General features: G+C 40.1%; 1 protein-coding gene across 1 annotated transcript in view; it reads right to left on the bottom strand.

Moving 5' to 3' along the window:
- adamts2 (ADAM metallopeptidase with thrombospondin type 1 motif, 2) overlaps window positions 1–17,150 on the bottom strand; it is a 127,467-nt gene that overhangs the window by 15,569 nt on the left and 94,748 nt on the right. Inside the window, exons 5-9 of the mRNA XM_037977271.1 lie at window positions 5,805–5,888; window positions 4,006–4,162; window positions 2,677–2,782; window positions 2,295–2,438; window positions 1,696–1,828 (exon numbers count right to left, since the gene is read on the bottom strand). Of these exons, the coding sequence (XP_037833199.1) occupies window positions 1,696–1,828; window positions 2,295–2,438; window positions 2,677–2,782; window positions 4,006–4,162; window positions 5,805–5,888 (624 nt within the window). The remainder of the gene's footprint in view (window positions 1–1,695; window positions 1,829–2,294; window positions 2,439–2,676; window positions 2,783–4,005; window positions 4,163–5,804; window positions 5,889–17,150) is intronic.

Below are 17,150 nucleotides of genomic sequence, written 5' to 3' on the forward strand. Positions count from 1 at the left end.
AGTAGCCACCACAATAATATACCCAACAATAACAACACTGAATCTGAGCGGAGCCACTGCACTTTACACTGCGCTTCACTGAGAAACACACAGCCACTCATGCAAACTTAACCAATGGATGATAACAAGAGGCACGACTTGTAGCGTGAGAGTTCATGGTATAATTACATCGCTGGGGAAGTTAGAGGACTGAGTGTTTAGTGAAGGTGAGGTGTCAGTGACCTACATAATAGCCCTAGGTGCTTGTGGAGGACCACATTCTCCTCCTATTTGTTAGATATGAAGCAAAGCTGATGATACCATCAAACTAACCTACAATCAGCATCTCAGGGGGCATGCTCTCTGTCCTTTCTTTCCACAGACTTTACTACCTATTGTGACCTCGGCGGACCTTTCCATGTCATATGGTGAGCTACATACAGTGGCTAGGACTGTGGTAGGTAATCCAGCTACGTCAGACTGGAGGATCCTAAAAGCTGATGCAAAACATGGAAAAATAGCCTCAGTTCTGGCCAAGTCTTTTCCCTTAGGATGGGGAAAAACATCTTTCCAAGCCTTTCGACTTGTTTATGCTCATATGAGTGCCAATACAATGAGACTCTTCCTGCCAGTACTGCAGAGATTTAATACAGATTTGCAGACGAGGACTCAGGATATGATGCTAATAAAGTCCTGGACAGCACTGTACGCACTGCACAAACGAGGATTTCATAGCCACTTTGTCCCAAAGTATGAGCATTTTAGAATCCTGCAGACTTATACCCAAATTATGACAATGGGTAGAACAGAGATACAAAGAACAAGTGAAACGAAAAGAAGGAGCAACGTTACAAACACTTACAACTTTAGAGAACGAATAGGACAACAGAATCTGGCAAAATAAATGAGGGGGCCACATGTCCCCCCCCCCTCAGAAGTGGGGTAACCTTACCTGTGTTCCTGACTGGCCCGCCTTTTGTAGCTGAGGGGATTGAGTTTGACAAGAGAATAGAGGGTAATCTAGCAATGCGTGCAAACCCCCCTGAACAGGCCCTTAATCAATCAAGAAACAGCTTTGCAACAGTGTGTCACAGTGGCTTCACAGTCACAGAGGAAAACTTTGAGCAGTGCCAAAAGAGATGCTCCAAGTGCATGATGACATTGTTTTTTTGTTTTTTTTCGTTTTGGTCTTTACAAAACACTGTTTGTGACAGGTTCATGTAAAGGCACTGTGGTTTCAAGGCAGTAAATAAGGTGCTTATTTTGATTAACAATATTAACATTAAAAATAAATATCTATCAAAACTAATTACCTGCTTTTAAGCAAGATGTCAATCACACCAGTGGCAGGGAGAGGAGACAGAGGACATCAGAAGAACGTGAATAGCTACGTTTAGGTAAGTAATTTCATTTGAGTGTAATGAATAGATACCGCTTGTGGGCTTGGTTCAAGAGGATAAATTCAGAGCTAAAATAAATCATGATGATATGCTTTACACTACAGTGACGTTCAGCAAATTGGAAATTACCCAAAGAACATTTAAACAGATTTCACCCAAACACTGAAAGTCTCTTGGCCTTAACGTTCAATTTTTATGTTATCCAAGAAGATAAAACAACGCTAAGATTAACTTGAGGTCATTCCTCCGGAGGGCAGCCTCGGTATGACAGTGCAGCGCGTGAGTATTTTAGCGTCGAATCACAGAGCTCACTTACCGCAGAGCACATCGTGTAGCCCATACCGAAGTCAAAGCGACACTGTTCGTTCATGGAGTAATGCAAACCGGGAAGCTGAGGCAATGACGGCCAGTTGTGGTCAAACGGGTCATCCCGAAGACAGTTATAGGAACTGCAAGAAAAGTCACATTTTTTTTGGAGTTATTATTCATTTTTCTTACAATTATTCACAAACAGGCCTGATAAGGATTATTAGTATTCCTGACGAACAGATGCAGAATTGGGAACACTTTCACAAGTATTTTACAAACAGACAAACCCACACACACACACACACACAAGCAGTTACATGATCACCCGTCTTTCATGGTGAGAGGCATTAATACATGCAGATGAATCAGTCTTATATAATTATGCTATTTGAGTGTATTTTTGTTCTTATGTAAATGATAAAACAACTTTTTTAAATAATACATTTCTTGAAATTACAACTAATCTGAACAGCGTTAAAAATTTTCACACTCACACAAAATATATCAGCTACAGGTATATTTAAAATGCTAAAGTTAGACCTGACCTTTAACAGTCCATGTAATCAAATCTGGCTTTACATGAGTGGGTGTGTGTGTGTGTCTCACTGAAGGTAGCGTCCCAGCTCCTGCATGCTACATCTGGACCACTGAAAGCGGTGGAAAGCAGCTTGCACCAGCGGAGCCATGATGCTGCCCATGGGCACCTCGTCTCCGCAGCGGTTTCCCTGACCGTCGTGCTCCATTCCCAGCCTACGCAGGAGAGAGGAAGAGGAGAGGGGCGAAGGGGAAGGGAGACAGGTTGGGGATGAGTGGGAGGTGAAGAGCAAGAAGCAGACAAAGGAAAGCAGCGGCAGTTCACTCGTCAGATAATTGACCGCTGCATCAAAACTGGAATGAAAATCGCTGCGGTCTTTGAGGAGTCCGACTTGTTTTCCTTTTTTTGCCGTAGCATGCTGGCAGCCTACAGCACATTTCTGTTAACACTTACACATGTCCAGTTTCATGTGCCACCACAAAGGCAGAGGAGAACCCGTCCTCGTGGTTTAAAGTGCAGCTCCTCACAGGATGGCACATCCCCGTCACTGGAGCATAACCTTAGGAACCGGGACGACATGGGCAACGTCAAAGATTCATGAACTGTGATGGAATACAGCAGTCATTTGAAACAATAACTAAAACTTTGGACTTATAATATACAGTTCGATTATTCACAAAAGTGTGAATTCATTCACTTCTTTAACTGAGTGTTTTTTAATATATGAAACAAAGGCATAAAAAAAGTGTACCATAACTTAAAGAAAATCAAACCTAGCATTCCTTGAAGGATTGCATACTAGTTTTAAACTAAGATTATCTTGTGTTGAGAAATGAAAAAGTTAGACGCTGTGCTGGATCTCACACCATATTGTGAAATCTTGATCTGGTAGTGCTTAGAGTTTGAGTTGTGACTCTCAACACACTAAATTTTAGCTCAATATCGGTAAAACTGAATGAGTTATTGCCATTTATGTGCTGGCTAGTGCTGATTAGCTGTGGCAACCATCTTCAATCAGGTTGACTCCAAAAATTAATCAGTTGAAGACAGATATCCAATTAATTTCTGTAAATTTCAATAAAATCTGTAACAGACAGACAGAGTTCAGTCCAACAGGTAATGGCCAACGTTTGGGCAAAGATGTTCTCAATGTGTTGTGCTCAAAGCATGTGTTGAAGATGACTCCAAGCTCCTACCACACCATATTTAAGCTTAATATCTGTCACACTGACTGAGTTATAGCCATTTCTGTGTTGGCTAAAGTCATTTGGCTGCATTTACCGGTATGTTGAATTGGGGGGGTGGCTCCAAAAGTTAAAAGTTATAGATGTACATACAATCATTACTTTCTGAAAGTTTCATTAAAATCCAAGATTTTTTTATTTTTTGTGTACATTTATGTGTCTAATCCTGACCCAGAATGTCAGCATCCACCTCTACATATGCCCATCTTCAGCTCCCTGTCTGTGCCTGTCTGTCCTGCACTGCCTTTAATTGTGGAGCTGTGGCTGGCCCTTCTCTGTATATTGATTTTCTGATGCTGAAGGCTGCGCCCAAGGGCAGCTGAAGGGCTTCTGGATAGCTAGGCCACTGGCTTTAGAGGCCCGTCCCCTGGGCCTGACTGTTAGCCTGTACTCTGCTGCACAGAAAACCATCAACCACCAAAGCCACAGTCACCGTGCAGCCACGTATAGGAGGCACAGGAAAGGAGAGCGCACTTGTCTTCCTACAATGTGCAAAGTGTGCTGCACTTCACACTGGATCGTGTATGTCCTTCAATACCCTGCATGCCGGTGGGGCCGAATTCTTGACGCGTGAGGAAAATGGCATGATCGTGGTACTCGGCGTCCCCCGTGTCTTGCTTCTGCTGTAGAAAGGCCCAGCGGCACACGTTCTCGAGACTCCGGGATGGGTCTCCAAGTTCAATAAGGCTCATGGACTGAAAGAGAGAGAAACAAGCGCACAATGAGAAAGGAAGAACACAGTGTGAGGATGATTCAAAAACAAGAATGTTTTCATTTTAGTTTTGGGACAATTCTTTAATCCACCCAGTAGGGGGCAGTGTCACAGTGTTTTGTTTTTTTTAATGTCAGCATATCTTGTAAACTGCTGAGGCATATATTACTCTTTACCCTACACAGAAATAACACAGTCTCAAAGAGATGACAGAAATAATAGTATGTCATGATCTGATGATTTTTACAGTGAACATGAAATTAAACAAAACAGTGTTGTATTAGTGAGCTGTGCACTTTTCACCAAAACACATCCATCTACTAAATATCTAATAATTGAATGCATGACACTAACACCTACTCAGACACCCAGACACCCAGGCATTTCCTTCACTTCACTTCCACCTTTTATGTTCAGCCTAATTAGGATCTCTTCTTAAGCCTCCTTGCCTTCTTGGTCACATTCTGCCGTGCGAGTCTTCTCATTTTTCTTTTGTTTCTTCCTTTTCCTTTTTGTTTTTTATAGATTTGCACTCTGCTTTCACACGTGCACAAAGTGCAGCTGATTTATAGTAGTCTTAGTGAGACATATGGCTTGCCTCTGCACACACGATGGAGTGTAAAGTATGAACTCTGTTCAGACCTTAATCAGACCGGGCGGACTGTATAAGTGTGTGATTTCCCAGGTTTATCAGTTGCTCGGGCATATGTTAAAGAGTAATTTTTTATGATCTTTAAAGTGTGTTTGGAGCGGTGCGTTATGTTGGACTGTGTGAGCAAAGTGTGGATGTATGAGTGTGCCTGCATTCAGGGTCACATAGTCAATCTGCAGGCTGTCTGGGTGCAGCTCTGTTGCTACGGTAATTGGGAATGATGGACAGCCAAAGCTTTGGCTGAAGCTGCACAGGGGCTGGCCCAGAATGACCAATGCTGTGTGTGTGTTTGTGTATGTGTGTGTGTGTGTGTGTGTGTGTGTGTGTGTGTGTGTGTTTCCAGACTTCCTTTGGGACTGTAGACGTGGCTGCAGCAGCAGAAGCACATCACAGAACAACTATCCACCAATAAAAATCATCCGAGTCAACCACCGGGGTAATCCCAGCATCCTTCCAGTTCCTGCCGTACAGAATCTCGCTTTTCTCTCTTCAGCAGAGGCATGCAGATAAAGTTACAGTCCCGAAAAACATGGATGCTGGTCTCATAGTCCAGTTCTTTATGAAAGAGGGCAGGGTATCATTGATTATTTACCTTTGTCTAGACTGCCCATGATTCTGTGCTGCAACCTGCTGGGAAGAACACTGATTGCATAATGGGCAGAATTTCTGTGTGCTTCGGTGCTGAACTGTGAAGGCATGCGACTTGGAAACACTCGCCTGGGATGCTGCATGCTTTTAGTTCCTCTTTTGCTCAGTCCACTGGAATAACAAGCTTTAGGCCGCCGTATGCTCTGACGACTGTGCATGTGTGTTTGTTTATGGCTGTACGATTTAGCCGAAGGCACCTAAAGTGATTGTAACAAAATCCCAATACCACAAATAGCGCTGGCGGAGCGACAAAAGGAAAAACACCCTGATCTGGTTGTTGAAGGCAGCAACACTTCAGAGGGACACGTGTCCTGTCAGGTCTTACCTTGCCGTATCCCAGCATGATTATCCGCACCAGTACCACATTGATTTTCGCTCCCAAAGACTCATCGTGGTAGATCTCGTTCACCTGGTGTCACACAGAGAAACACAGAAAAGCAAATTAGTTTTTCAGCAGATGCAAAACAAAAAAAAAATCCAACGTTTATAAAAGACAAACTGCTGAAACACATTCACACCTGTTTGTCTAACTTGAACACAATGTCCTTATTGTTCTACAACAAACGGTGGCGGGAGGCAGCCAGTCCTGCCCAGTGTTCCACATTATAATGATTTGTTTAAATTTCTGTGAATTTCAAATAAATTTTTAAAATAAAAATAGATATTATGTTCTCTCCAGTTGTGCAATGGTTCTCGGAGAAGGTGATTACAAGCTAGGGACCAAATTCCTGCCCCATGTTTTTTTCTTTTTCTGTTTTGCAGCAACCAATTCAATAAGCGATGAACCTACAATCGAGCATTATTCTTAGTGATAAAAAAACCTAAAAAACAAACAAAGCAAAAAACAGATTTGCACCGGAAATGGGTATGTTCAGACAAAAACAGTGGGCACATTCAGTGCTTAGTACAAAACGTATACTCCATAAATATCCCTTTACTCCCTGTATACTACTACTATTTGACTCCTGTCTTTGATCCGGCCTCGAGTTAAAATTGTGACAGTTGGGAGGTTGTCCGGGATCATGGTAATGCTTTTTAATAGGACAAAGTTTGATATTTATTGCCCTCTGCCGAAAGGCTTTTGCCTGTCAGGTCTTACTTCACCAGCCAATTCCCAGCAGGCAATGTCTATGTGTGTGTGTGTGTGTGTGTGTGTGCGTGTGTGTTTGTTTGTTTATCTGTCATATTAGCTATATATCTCATTAACCACTGAATGCATTTTAATAAAATGCTCAGGAAAAAATCATTGGATGTACATCCACAACTGATTAACTTTTAGAGTCAACTCAATTCAAGATACCACAACTAATTGATCTGAACGAACACAAAAATGACTACAATCAAGACAGTTTTAGAGATACTGAGTGAAGATTTGGTGTAAATTATCACCAATTAAAAAAAAAGTCAAATTTTCAGATAAATAAAATTTAGGATAAGCTGTTTATCAGGATGATTAGGAAAAATAAAACTACATGTAAAACATAAACTAACAGTTTTATTGATAAATTGCTATCTTAATTTTTAACACTTGGCTGTGTGATATAGACACTTGATGAGACCACCACCATGGTGGGCATATCCTTACTGATTAATTAACTATGGAGACACAAAATGTGTGTCTCTCTTATTTCCACTTTGAAGCAACACGTGTTGGAGAAAATGGAAGTTAAAAAAAATTTGGCGTGTGTAAGAAACTTGGTTTCCCGTGAGCACAGATGAACAGAAGAGGAAGAAGTGGCAAAAGATGGAAAGGGCCTGATGCAAGGAATAAGGTAATGTGTGACAAGGGAGTTGCAGAGAACACACACACACACACACAGCCAAAGACAGAGAGAGAGAGAGAGAGAGAGAGAGAGAGAGAGAGAGAGAGAGAGAGAGAGAGAGAGAGAGAGAGGAAAATTGGCACTAAAGTTGAGGCCTGCTGTCCTCAGTGGCTGTGTTTGGTGCTTAATGAGGCAAAGGGATGTAAAAACAGACAGCCATAATGAGACTGCTGATGGACATGCTGCGGAGAAGCACATACATGCAAACTGTGCACACAGAGAGGGGCAGAGAAAAGAAGCAACGCTGCAGAGGCATTAGGCAAGAGAAAGGTGTGAACGAGAGTCGAGGAATGCTACGAATAGAGACAGAGACGCAGAGGAAGAGACAAGACGCTGAGCACAGAGGGAAAGGAAGCACAAAAAAGAAACTCAGAAAAGATATGTATTTTTAGAATATATCATAAAGTTATAAAACAATAAGACAGATCCTAGCATCATTTTGAGAGAAAAACTATAAAGTGGTTCCTTTAGTCATTTGTTAATCACAAACTGGAACAAAGTCAATCCCATCAAAAAGGATGAAAACTTTGTTTGTATCGCCTGTTATACAGGGAGCAGAGAAACAAATACTTGGAGTTCTAATCACAAAGCACTGTCGACAACACAAGTGTTGTGTGTCAGATGATATACATACATATATATTTTGTTAAATCCTGTTTCTGCTTTTCAGAAATAAACCTCTCATATCAAAGACAAGAAAGGATTCAATTATATTCAGAACTATCTCCAGAACAGTGATTCCTCATTATGAATATATCTTACCTAAATTTTAATCCTACATTTAAAAACATTTGAATGCAAAGTTTTTTTCAATCAACACGTTTTGGAGCCGACACAGAGCAGCTGTCAGTATATGGCGTCAAACTTGTACTGTGTCTGCTTCACGCCTTGTAGTGGGACAAGATGAAGAACAAACATAAACATATTGTCATCCCATATCTTGCAGGAGTATCTGAGGAACTCCAAAGGGTTTTCAACAAACACGACATCTCGGTGCATTTCAAACCAAACTAAAACACTCCCAGACAGAAACGGGTTCACTCCAAGGATAAAACACCCAGATTCAAAGTGAGCGGCATGGTGTGTGCCGTCCAACGCAGTCAAGAGTTTTCAGACCTTTATGTAGGGGAAACAAAGCAGCTGAGGGAAGAAACCAGCTATTTTAAATGAGAAAACCAAATAATAAAAACAGGAGGGGTGGACTCAGGTTTCACCAATCAAACACCTACAACGCAGCATCGGCTCTTCTCCCCAGGCGGTTTCACAACTATTTACACCTTGAAAAATGTGATCAAAACACTTCACGTTAGTCTTGTTGGCAAACAACTCACAAGTGACAATGACCTCACCCTGTGGTTCCTCAAACTGCGGTACAGGTACCAGTGGTGGTACTCAGGATCCCTCTAGTGGCACTCAGAAGAAATTCTGCTGTCAACTCTTTACAAGTTCAATTAGTAACAAGTTAATTACCCATCATTTGCTGATGCAAAACTAAAAAAAAAAAATTGCCAAAATGATGAGCAGTTTAAACAGATGACAAATTTGACTCCAAGTGGAAATCACTCAAAAAATAAAATAAAATACAACGAATGCCAATAAAAAACTAGTAAATAATAGTTTATCAATGTACTAGTGCCTTCTTAAGCAGTACCAGTGAAATCTCCATGGGACCTTCAACCAACAAATGGTGCAAAACACTGAGGAACTTTGATTCAAGTTATCTTCCATTTATTTTCATTTCTTGTAGCACAGAAGAGCCAGGGCTGTGGTGAACATGATGTTCTCAGCTACAGGTGCATGGATCAGTCACATCTTAAACTTAGTCCAAATTGTTCATTGTTGTCAGATATGAATATAATCTTGTAGAACCGTACCACTGTTTTCAATATCCATCACAGTCGGTTACACTTGGAGAACATACTAGTTTCTGAGGTGGTACTCGCTACAAAAAGTCTGAGAATCACTGACTTACAATGCACAGGACGAGTCAGTACCCCCCTTTCACAAAACACTTCAAGTTGAACCTGAGATGCCTTCTGGCCATCTCAGTGTAACTTCTGTGAGGACTGAGACGGCCTAGGAGGTTCAGGTCAGTCCACTGCTGTCGTCTCTAAGCTGCCAAGCGAGGTTGTAGCAGCGCAATAACAGTCAACGTATGAAAGGGTAGCCAGCTTCGTGGCTTGGGGACGTGATGTAGCGTTGACAGATGGTGCGTGCAACCAGCCAGCCGTGGGTTTTAAAATGGGATGTATCCAACATACGTTATGTGTAGCTGTTCACATCAACGCAGCTGAGTAGCACTCTACACCTGCTTTGGTTTCATCAATTCAGATCATGGGTTGGAAGTTTCAGGTCTATAAGTCGTTGCTGGGACAATCATACTAAACGATATGAACAAGACAAGATAAGTCCCTCTTTTAGCTGCTTCCGGTCGTTCATAAAACATCAATTGAGCTGCCTACACCTTGTGAATATGTGAGCTTTCAGTAAGCCTTTTGGATGAGCGGGGAAACAACAGAAGCCCTTCAACAAGAAAGGAAGTCCAGTTGTCTTCTAATCAAGCACATAGCAGAGGAACAAAATAGATTCTTGATCAGTAATATTGTAGTTCCAGCTGAGAGGAAACACGTTCTGGAAAATGGTGGTTTTCTGTGCATTTAAAAACTGCTCTCTGTGCATCATTCTTAACACGTGTACAGGACCAGCAATCCATTTTCTTTACCCACTTTTCCATTCAGGGTCACAGGAGAGCTTTTGCCTATCTCCAGCAATCACTGGGTACACCCTGGACAACCATTTGTTGCCTAATATAAATATGTACAGGTTAGAATAATTTGTTAGTTAAATTATTCTGTGGGTCTGAACTCATTATAGGTCACATTGTGATGAACTTGTGACCTCAGCAGGACTCACCTTGGCAGCTGACCAACTAGGATACTCTCCATCCCCGAGCAGCTCTGCACCGAAGAAAGTTCATATAGTAAAAGCGTAGAATAAATATTTCATGAAGTATCTTGTTTAGGTTATGGAAAGTTTCTACTCTGTCTTTTGATTGCCATGTGGAACAGAGCTCTGAAAAGACAACCAGTCTCAAGTGTCATCAGTGGAAAAGTTAAAGAGTGTTTGGGAGAAGCACTGATGGCAGAATAATAGCCATCTGGGTCTTATAAAGCAGTAGCAGCAAATCATGTTTTTACATTAATACATAAAAGGATGTTAATGTTTACTAAATGTTCATATGTTTTTACAGAGTTTACCCACTTATTACTACTCAGAAACGAGGTATTTTCTTGCTCTAGTGACTCCAGTTTATCTTGCTGGAAAAGCATAGAAAAGCAAACAAAGCAAAAGGACATGCACAGTTGCTGAAATGTTCAAGTTTAAATTCTTATTATTGTTTCAGCCATGTTCAGATGATACAGTGCAGAATAAAACAAGACAATTGTCCACAACTATGCTGCTATGTACAAGACAACATAAAATGTAAAAATAAAAACAATCAAATCTGCATGCATTATCAGTAAACTGTTTGTTGAAATTATAACTTAAATTTTGTGCCATTTTAACAGTGATTAGTGAATGACAGATTATTGTTGTAGTCACAGAGCAGTCGAGGGCTGTCGCTGACGTCTTCAAACCATCTCAAGAGGACTTTCCTTTGACAGAAAACATTTGAGGCACATGTGCATGCTAATGATGAGTAGTAATTATCGAAAAATTGGTCCAAATCTGCCTGATTTCATTTCAAAAGGGTACTTTAGTAGATTAAATCATAAACATGGGGGCGGCTGCCAAGGTAGGTAGAAAAACAAGCCAAGGTGGGTATGATGGGGGCAGAGGTGAGCAACAAAATAATGTGCACGGCCAAGAATGCACTTCTGCAAGCTGTGCACATGAGAATAGGCCTGCAGTCACATGGCTCATTGGTCCCTGGGTGACTCATTATGTTTTGTATCATTTGTCAGTCCTAAGTAAGCACAAAAAGTGACGTTTAATTCCATAGGATGATTAATTTCACATGACAAATATGGGCATATTTGTGTTGCATCTGTTTACAATAAAGACATTATCAACAAATGATGGTGGATTGTCTTTTTGAAGGGTTTTCCCTTTTTGTAAAAGGAATATTTGAACCACAATCTTCTCTATCTTTGAATTAAATACAAAGAGGTATGGGGTAGGTGTAGGGGTAACAATAAGTAATGGGATTCAACCCAAGTCTCTTGTGCCTCACCTCTTGTACACTTTTTTTATATACTGAAAAGAAAAATCTGTCATATTTAACAGTCTATCAGGTTTGAAGGTATTAGAAGTGTCATATTCTTTTTGTACATTTGTTCCTTATAATTTACACTTATTAAATTATAACACGTTTGAAGTTATTCAGCATTGCGTAATCGTATTACATATAGCCTTGTTTTTGTTTTTTTACTATGAGAACCCTAAAATAAAATGTTTTTGAGGCATTGTGTGTGTAAGACAGGGTGTGTGAGTCTGGAGTTTTCATCTTGCCTCCTGTCTGGCCCATTTGTCTCACTCTCTTGTTATCTTGGCAGGCTTGAGTGTATGTGAGGAAGTGACACAGAAACTGTGTGCAGACTGTGTTTGTTTGTATGAGACGAACACCTGGGTGGGTCAATCTATGTTTTGTCTGATCCATCGCGTTTCCCTGACAACTGCTTGGCCAATTAGGGGCAGTTGGCTTCCAGTTGACCCCGGGACCACGAGTTTCACGTTAATAAGATACAAATTTGTACATGAACACACACACAGACACACACTGGATAGCATCCTTTCAGCTCAACTTTGGCTTTGTGTGTCTTCATGCACATCAACACTTGAACCGAGTTAGACACTTAAAACACAAACGCTGAGAAGGAACGGGCAGACGTGCTTTAAAATCCAAATACGCAACCATTGTTACTAATCGTTTCTGACACACAAGAACAATACAAAAAAAAAAAAAAAATCTCTGATGTCTGTAAATTCATGACAGTGAGCATTTTTAGGGCTAAATCTGGTTATGAATATGTATCTTCTAACAGAAATCCAGAAGTGAGTATAATACCTAATAATTACTGTAAGAATGCCCATTTTTTAACACTTCACACTTCACTTTTTACACCACAAATCTTACCATAGTGCTCCAAAACCTGTTTCTATATGTTTTTATGATGTCATCACAGAAAATAGCCTTCGTTTAACTCCAACAAAACTTTATCAAGAATCCTTCTGGAAAATTTGCATTATATGTATCTCAGTTGACAGAACTGAGTCATGAGATAAAAATCTGGCTTGAGCGCTACATAAATTAGAAGAAGGTTTGGGCAGCTTTTCTCCATCTTTTTGTCAACCCGCCTGAGAATATTTCAATGCAGAAAGCAAGAATTTGAGTATCTGTGTCACTTTCAGTTAACAAGTAATCTGAATGATCTGCAGTTTTCCCCTGCGTGCTTCACACAGATGATAGCTATTACAATCCGGAGGCGGTAAAAGTGCGGAGAAAATGCACATAAGTTTAATAACAGGCCTCATCAAAATTAAAAATGCCCCGACACAGGTATCCGCCTTTTCAGCCTGGACTTAATATACTCGGAGAAGGTGATTAACACTTGGTGGCACCCCTCTAAAGGTCCCCCTTAATGAGTGAGAGACAGGTAGACAGACAGATCACCACAAGCAGCCGAGTTTATCACAGAAATGAGCACCGCCATGATCAACCCAGGGAGACTGCCGCTCTATAACCACACAAAACTCTCACTACTCGTGTTCCGAGAACCAAATGTCAAACATGTCTCCTTTTTCTTTTTCTTTCTAAATTACAAAAAAAAGCTAGGGCATTGTGTAAACTGTTAAAAAAAACATCATGCTTTATTTATGATGGAACATAATAAACATCACTGAAATTGTACCATTATTTGGGGAAAAAAATTACAGTATTTTGAATTTTATGGCAGCAACAGATTTTTAAAAACGTAGGGACAGAGGCAACAAAAACCTGTGAAAATAAGTGGTATGAATAAGAAACCACTAAAGGAGCATTTAGCAAATAAATAGGTTAATTGGCAACAGGTCAGTCAGGGGACTGGGTATGAAAAGCCTTAAAAGCCTGCCTCTCTGATGGTATGGGGGTGCATTGGTGCCTATGGCATGAGCAGCTTACACATCTGGAAAGGCACAATGCAGAAGAGTATAAACAGTATTTAGAATAGCATATGTACCCAGCCAGTTTAAACACAAAATAAAGTTAAAAAAAACAGCAAATAAGACCCAGGACTGTTGAACAGCTAGAATCCTCCATCAGTCAGGAATGGGACAACATTTCCGTCCAAAATCTCCAGCAACTGCTCTCAGTTCTTACACATTTACAGACGTAGTTTTGATTTTAAAGAGGAGATGCTCCAGTGGTAAACATGTCTCTGTCCCAACTATTTCAGATATGTTGCTGCCATAAAATTCAAAAATACTTTTTTTTCCAAAACATTGTACAATTTCTGTATTTCAGCATCTGATAAGTTTATTGTATCCCACTGTAAATAAAATGTTTTTGTTTTTTTATTTGCAAATAACTGCATTCTGCTATTTTTTATATGTCCCAATGTTTTTGTAATTGGGGTTGTAATAAAGACTAGTATAAACCTTGAAGTTGAAGTAACTTGTTTAGTTATATTTTAACTCAACAGTGAAACAAGCATAATTTTAACCACTGCTACAGCAGAAGAAAAAAAAACACATGAGAAATGAGTGGGAAGCGTAGAAGACTTTTACAAATCCAGATCTAACTTAACAAACACACACACACACACTCTGATCTTGACACTCCTGCTGAACTTTGCAGACAGGACTTAATGGTTTTCTGTGGGAGTGCTTTGATGTCCAGCAGACAGCAATAATGTCCCGTATCTTCCACACTTGCAGAAACACACACACAAACATGCAGACCCAAACAGAAAACAGAAAATCCACCTGGCCTCTCAGCTCACTTCAGATGTCATTCAAACAGACGGGCAGCAACAGAGAAATGACAAGAAGTGAGCTGCAGAGAGTTATTACAAAAAGATCTGGAAATGATTCTGACTTTCATACAAGTTTATCTTTAATCCTTTACCTGGCTTTAAAAGAGACGCTGTTATAAAAGGCTGACACCTTTGTGAGTGTCTGAACATGAGCGTGTACAAAAAGGCAGCCTGCACAAGAGGAAAGATTGTTGTTGAGGTTTTTTTTTTTTTATTGCTGGAGTAAATAAAAATTGAAAAGACAATTGTGTTTTAATCATAGAAAATTATGAAAACAAGTTAGATAAATTTTAAAAAAAGTCTGAACCTCTAAGATGCACACAAAGTGTCTTTGCAAAATCATTTTTATAAATAAATCAGGCTCCAGCATAATCACTAGTTCTTTCGCAAACAGTCTCCAGGGAGGACCTCTCTTTTACAGTGTTTTAATATCACCCATCACAAGGCTCGACGGGCGACCATGTATTTGCCTGTGTCCGTGGGAGTGTTCATTTATTTGCCAGTTAGCAAAACATTTAATTCACAAAGGAACAGCTTTCAATTGAATTTTTAGAAAGTAATCATTGGAAATGCATCTAAAACTGATTACATTCAAGATGGCCGCTGCAGCTAATAAACTTGGCAAACACAAAAAGTGGCTCTAACTCAGTCAGTTTTACAAATAATCAGCCACATTTTGGTGTGGTAGTAGCTGAGAATCATTCCCAATGCACACTTTAAGTGCTAAAAGATTATGCAAAATCTTTTTTGAAACCTTTGGCATTAACTGTTGGAGGCAAACCCTGCCTGTCTGTTAGCAAAATATCTCATGAACCACTGGATAAATTTTAATGGAACTCCTATAAAGTAATCACTGGATGTACATCTACAACTGATTAACATTTGTTAGTTGAGGGTCATCCCGAACACAGACTCAGACCGATAAAAGATTGTGTGAAATCTTTGTTTAAATCTTTGACACACAAGAAGGCCGGCAACGTGGATTCCTTCAAGGAATTCTACTTTTATTTATCAGTCACATCAGAGGTGGAAAAAGGTGTGAAGTTTCTGGAGTTAGGGGAGGAGTTCAGCATCATCTTTGGAAAAGTTTTCCCCCAAAACGCCGCGGTTCTACATTTTCCCTGTGTTTTCTTTTGTTTAAGCTCCAAAGCTGCTTGATGAGGAAACAAACATGTTGGAGCCATGAATGAGATTGTTTCCCTAAACTCGCTCATTGCTGGATTTTTTTTCTTTGGATTACTGGATGTTCCATCTCCACCAAAGATTCTTGTGTATTCACTCATGCTTCATTTAATGTGTTTATGTCTGCAGCAGATAAATATGTCCAGATGTGAGAGCCGTCCTCCTTTGTTTCAGTACTGCTGAGCCTTGCTTTAATCCTCTCCTCAGCTCCACTTGTTGACTCCATTACTGTTAAAGGCTCACAGTTTTAGTTTTCTTTAGTGCATGCAGCTGGCCACAGACACATTATTAAAGACCTATCATGCCTTGTAGGACTGCATATCACCCGGAGTTTAGACTAAGATCATCTAATGCTGAGAAATGATGGCGTTATAGTCCTTTTGGTCAAACCTCGACAATAACATTATGCATGATCTTATGCAATATTGTAACATCAAATGTCCGAATGTTATTCAGTTTTAGAGGTACAGTCAGTGAGTACTTTCTAAGAGTTTGATTGAAATCCATCCAGTGGTTCATGAGATATTTTGCTAACAGAAAAACTGGGTTGGTGCCAATGGTTAATGCCAAAGTTTTTAACAAAAATGTTGCAGAGTGTGGCGCTTGAATTGTGTGTTGGGGGCGGTGGTCAGCTACTACCACACCAAATTTAAGTTCAATGTCTGTAAAATGTATAGTTATCACCATTTTTGTGTTTTCTAAAACCAGTTGGCTGTGGTGGCCATCTTGAACTGAGTTGAGTATAAAAAGGTAATCAGTTGTAAATATACATTTATTGAAAACTAGTGGTTTATGAGATATTTTGCCAAGAAGCAGACAGAGTTGATTCCAGTAGTTAGCAGTCAGAGTATAATTTGGGGATGACTCTCAGCTACTACCACGTCAAATTTTAGTTCAGTATTTGTAAAACTGGCTGAGTTATAATATTGTTTGTGTGTCCTAAAACTACTTTGTTGCGGTGTTCACATAATGGTTACTTCCTAAAAGTTCCATCAAAATCCACTCAGCGATTCAGGAGTGTTTTTGCTAACGAACACACACAAAAACATCATCACCCTGCCTTTGCCTTTGGCAGGGGGTGATAAAAACACACTCAGTACTGGTGTCCTCTGTCATGAAGTGACTTGAATCACGGCTTTGTGAAGAGTTAAAAGTAGGGAGGAGTTTTTTTATTGTTCAGAAGCATCTAAGCTTGTCTGCAGCAATGCAAAAAGTTAGCACCGTTTTATTGGACTTTGTTGCAAAAAAAAAAAGAGACCAAATACATTTCCTCTTGATTATTTAAGTTCACACCTGTCTTAAGACCTCATCCTAAATGTTCTGTTTTACCACGTGTCTTCTCATAAACCTTTATTACCATGCACGTTGTGCTTGGAAAGTGCTTTTTGTTGTTGTTTTTTTTCACATCATTGAGGATTTGTTGCCATAAACTACTAAAGCGGTGCTGCTGACAGCCTGGTTCAAGTGAGAGAAAAGACAGAGCGGGAGAGGGAGGCAGACAGAGCACACCCATCCTGAAGTGAGCAAAGCAAACTTTCAAGAAGAAAGTCGCCCAGATGCCACGCGTGGGAGGGAGCCCTTATTTATTTATTTAATTCTGTTTATCTGGCTGTCAGTAATTTATTCTGAACGCGCTGTTTTAAAATACCC

This window comes from Kryptolebias marmoratus, linkage group LG9 (genome assembly GCF_001649575.2).
Source record: "Kryptolebias marmoratus isolate JLee-2015 linkage group LG9, ASM164957v2, whole genome shotgun sequence".
In the NCBI taxonomy this organism is placed as follows: domain Eukaryota; kingdom Metazoa; phylum Chordata; class Actinopteri; order Cyprinodontiformes; family Rivulidae; genus Kryptolebias; species Kryptolebias marmoratus.